Source organism: Protobothrops mucrosquamatus, unplaced genomic scaffold (genome assembly GCF_001527695.2).
Source record: "Protobothrops mucrosquamatus isolate PMUCROS unplaced genomic scaffold, P.Mucros_1.0 scaffold760, whole genome shotgun sequence".
NCBI classification, from domain to species: Eukaryota; Metazoa; Chordata; class Lepidosauria; order Squamata; family Viperidae; genus Protobothrops; species Protobothrops mucrosquamatus.
Genome location: NW_015387029.1, coordinates 565,864 through 570,120, shown reverse-complemented (window position 1 = coordinate 570,120; position 4,257 = coordinate 565,864). Strand labels below are relative to the sequence as shown.

Sequence of the window (4,257 nt, the reverse complement as noted above, 5' to 3'; positions counted from 1 at the left end):
AGAGAGGGAGAGAGGGGGAGGGAGGAGAAAGAGGGAGGGAGGGAGAAAGAGGGAGAGAGGAAGAAAGAGAGAGGGAGAGAGAGGGAGGGAGGAAAAGAGGGAGAGAATTGGAGAGAGAGGGAGAGAGGAAGGGAGAGGAGAGAGAGGGAGGGAGAGGGAGAAAGAGAGGGAGAGAGGAAGAAAGAGAGAGAGACAAATAAAGGGGAGGGAGAAAGAGAGAGAGGGGGAGAGAAAGGGAGAGAGAGAGGGAGGGAGAGGGAAAGAAAGAGGGAGGGAGAGAGAAAGAAAGAGAGGGAGAGAATTCGAGAGAGAGCGGAGGAGAGAGAGAGAGGAAGAGAGTGCGTGAGAGAGTATATATAGATATATATGAATCAGTTGGAAATAGACTATATGTATGTGTATATGTGTGTATAAATACACACACACACACACACACATGCAATATATACTCCTTGCAGACAGCTGGTCGTTTGCCTTCTTTTAGAGAGTCGTTGAGGCCACCTGGAGGTTTACCTGTGTCCCCAGAGTCACCTGAGTGGGGCAAAGGGGTGTGGAGACTTCTTGGAACTGCTGAAGGGACGGGGTGGTGGACTGGAGGTACAGTAGATGGTGTCCTCAGCAGTTCCAAGAAGACTGTTCCAGTCGCCTCAAGGGCTCTCAGAGAGAATGCAAATGACCAGCGGTCTGCAAGGACTATAAATCCTTCCCTTCCCCACCACCCAGTCAGAGCTGAAGAAGCCTCCTGGATGAGAAGCGAAACAACTTTCAAAGAGAAAACAAAGAAAGTCCAGTTGCCTCTTGAAAAAAAGAACCTTTGGGACGACCGTGACCCGGGTGACGGAGAACCTCCACGGACAATCCCTGTTAAAACTGAAGGAAGGTGCCATTTTTTTGGAAGGACTGCAAATCCATTTTATTTTCAGCATCAGATGTCACAGTCTCCTGGCCATCTTTCCCAGAAAACTGAAATAATTATTGTCCCAAGCATTTATCTCCATCCAGATTGGCCATTATTGTAATTAGTGGCCCCAACCTTATTCCCACGCCTGTCACGGGATAAATAGATTCAGGGAGATTTGGAGAAGCATTAATGGGCTGGCTGGAGACATCCTGTCCCTAATTTAAAAGCCCAGTTTTGCCAGACAGGCCTCCCCGATGTTTTTAAATTAGCAGACCTGAAAGGTTTTATTTTAATCTGGGCTGAGTCATACCCCAGCCAGGAGCCTTACAGTTAATATGACAGCAATGGTCATAAAGACAAATAACAGAGCGAATGACATTGCTCCCCTAATTTTCTCAGACCATTTATACATTTGGGGCACAGGAAATTAATTGGGGGGCTAAATATCTGCAATTCACTTCTCATCTCTTTGCAAATCCCATCGTCTGCCCGCAGAGCGGCAATTTTTCCATTCTCCCACACGCTTCTGCTCCAACGAAGCCGGGCTGGGTTTTAAAGACAGAAACCGTCATCTTTTAATTATAAGTGTGAAGCTTGAAGCTGGCTTTGCTGGTGCAACAATGATTGCTTCTCAGCGTGCCAACAAACTTTGGGGGGGGGGGTAGGATGGGGAAATGGAATGCGGGCTCCAAGATAAAAGAAGACAGACCACGAGAATCAAGGACGATTCACCAGGTGTCTGACCAGACTCAGACCTTTTCTCATAACAATATATTTACATCTAACTGGGCAAGGTCATCTATACTTTTACTATGGGGGTTTGTCAGAGCTGGTTTTTCGTTCATACGTGTCGAAATGATGTACCCGCAACCTCCATTTTACCTTGAGAATTGGTGTTATTTTATTAATTTCTCTCGCACATTTTTGTTACAAGTCATCTCGGGATCATACACTCATGTCCCTGGCTTTGCACAGGCTAACCCTAAATCAAAGAGAAGAACAGGCAACAATTGTGTTCATCTAACCCAGGGCTGGGAAACTATGGCCCTTTTATGACTTGTGGACTTCAACTCCCAGAATTCCTCAGCCAGCATGGGGGAACTATGGCCCTTTTATGACCTGTGGACTTCAACTCCCAGAATTCCTCAGCCAGCATGGGGGAACTATGGCCCTTTTATGACCTGTGGACTTCAACTCCCAGAATTCCTTACCTAGCATGGCTGGCTCAGGAATTCTGGGAGTTGAAGTCCACAAGTCATAAAGGGGCCGCAATTCCCCACCTCTGATCTAACCCAAGGTTTCCCAACCTTGACAGCTTTAAGATGCGTGGACTTCCAACTCCCAGAATTCCCTAGCCAACCGCGCTGGCTGGGGAATTCTGGGAGTTGAAGTCCACACATCAGCAACAGCTTCGATCTTCTCAAGAGAGAATTTTTTCCCGAGCAAATCTTGTCCCTGGCTTAGTTTCTACATGCATGTCTGAATGGCAGGCAGCAGGAAAGGCTGTCCCCAAAAAGTCAAAATGGTGGCCTTGTCCGCAATGGAAGCTCCGGTGCTTTTTTTTTTTGTGCATCACGGGGCGGGAGTTTGATCTGGCGGTCAAAGCCACCGTCTTCACTTTTTGGGGATCTGCATCATCCATCTTGGCTGTGAACCAAACCTCACCCTGAGGAACCGGCACTGGCCTGGCTTTGCACAGACTGTGGTTTGCTCACCGATACACTCGCCCCGCACGTCTTGCTTGTAGCCCATGTTGCACTCGCAGCGGTAGCTGGACGGGGTTGGGATGCAGCGCCCGTTCAAGCAGAGGTTGGTGAAATGCTTGCAAATGTCGATCGTCTGGTTCAGCGTCGCGGTGCCTAGAAGAGACACAGCAGCAGGGGGTCATGCGGAGGGGAAGCCCCCCCCCAGCTCTTGGGGAGGGGTCTTGCCAGGGCCAGAAACGCCCTTGTTGTTGGCACACTGCGCCCGCTGACCAAAATTCGAGATCTTCCTGGGTACAATGCAGGCCACTTTTGTGGTGGCTGAACCATGAGGACTAGAACCCTCGTTTTACAGAAAGGACTTTTAGAGCAAGATCCAGCCTCCTCCGGGAAATGCCCCTGCCCCAAATTCTGCTGATGGACCTCAGATGCCCAGTGGATTTGCTTCCAAGATGCTTTTTCACGCGGCAACTGGACTTTCTTGTTTTATCTTTGAAGACGGTTCGCTTCTCATCCCAGAAGCTTCTTCAGCTCTGACTGGATGGTAGAGAAATGGGAGGATTTATACTCCTTGCAGAAAAACTGACCATTTGCCTTCTTTTAAGAGGGTCGTTGAGGCCACTTGGAGGTTTGTCTCTGTGTCCTCAGGGTCACCTGAGTGGTGCAAATGGGTGTGGAGCCTTCTTGGAGCTGCTGAGGACACCATCTACTGTACCTCCAGTCTACAACACAGTCCTTTCAGCAGTTCCAAGGAGGCTCCACACCCATTTGCACCCCTCAGGTGACCCTGAGGACACAGAGATAAACCTCCAGGTGGCCTCAACAACTCTCCAAAAGAAGGCAAATGACCAGCCGTCTGCAAGGAGTATAAATCCTTCCCTTTCCCCACCATCCAGTCAGAGCCGAAGAAGCTTCTTGGAGGAGAAGCGAAACTTCTTCAAAGGAAAAACAAAAAGTCAAGTTGACTCTTGAAAAAATTACCTTTGGGACAAGAGTGACCTGGAGGACGGAGAACCTCCGTAGACATTTTGTTTCCAAAACTATTTATTTACTTATCTTTACTACAGCCCCCCTCCCCTCATTCCAAAAGACTCGGGAGATGTCCGCGGTGGGGCAGTTCAAAAATCTCAGCTCAACACCCAACGAAAGTGACATCAAACTGGGGGTCGTTCCTGGGACGAATGTCCTCTTTCCACCACATTATGTGCTGGTGTGTGCTCTCCGAAGCCCTCCGTGGGGGCACCTCGAAAGGCAAGGCAGGATCTCAGCCCCTGCAGATATGTCTGTGTTCTATCTCAGTGTTTCTCAACCTGGACCGGTTTCTGAGGTGTGGACTTCAACTCCCAGAATTCCCCAGCCAGCCTTGCTGGCTGGGGAATTCTGGGAGTTGCAGTCCACACCTCAGAAACCGGTCCAGGTTGAGAAACACTGCTCTATATCAGGGGTAGTCAACCTTGGCTCTTTTATGACTCGTGGACTTCAACTCCCAGAATTCCTGAGCCAGCACAGCTGGCTGAGGAATTCTGGGAGTTGAAGTCCACGAGTCATAAAAGAGCCAAGGTTGACTACCCCTGCTCTATATGAAGGACTCCTTGCTAGAGGAACATCCCAGGAAGCGGGTCCATCAAATCCAAGTTAAATTTTGCACCCCCT

General features: G+C 49.3%; 1 protein-coding gene across 1 annotated transcript in view; it reads right to left on the bottom strand.

Moving 5' to 3' along the window:
* The window catches only part of LOC107289734 (fibrillin-2), a 172,158-nt gene that overhangs the window by 102,731 nt on the left and 65,170 nt on the right, over positions 1-4,257 (bottom strand). Inside the window, 1 exon segment of the mRNA XM_015818536.1 lies at positions 2,617-2,760. Coding sequence (XP_015674022.1) covers positions 2,617-2,760 — 144 coding nt within the window.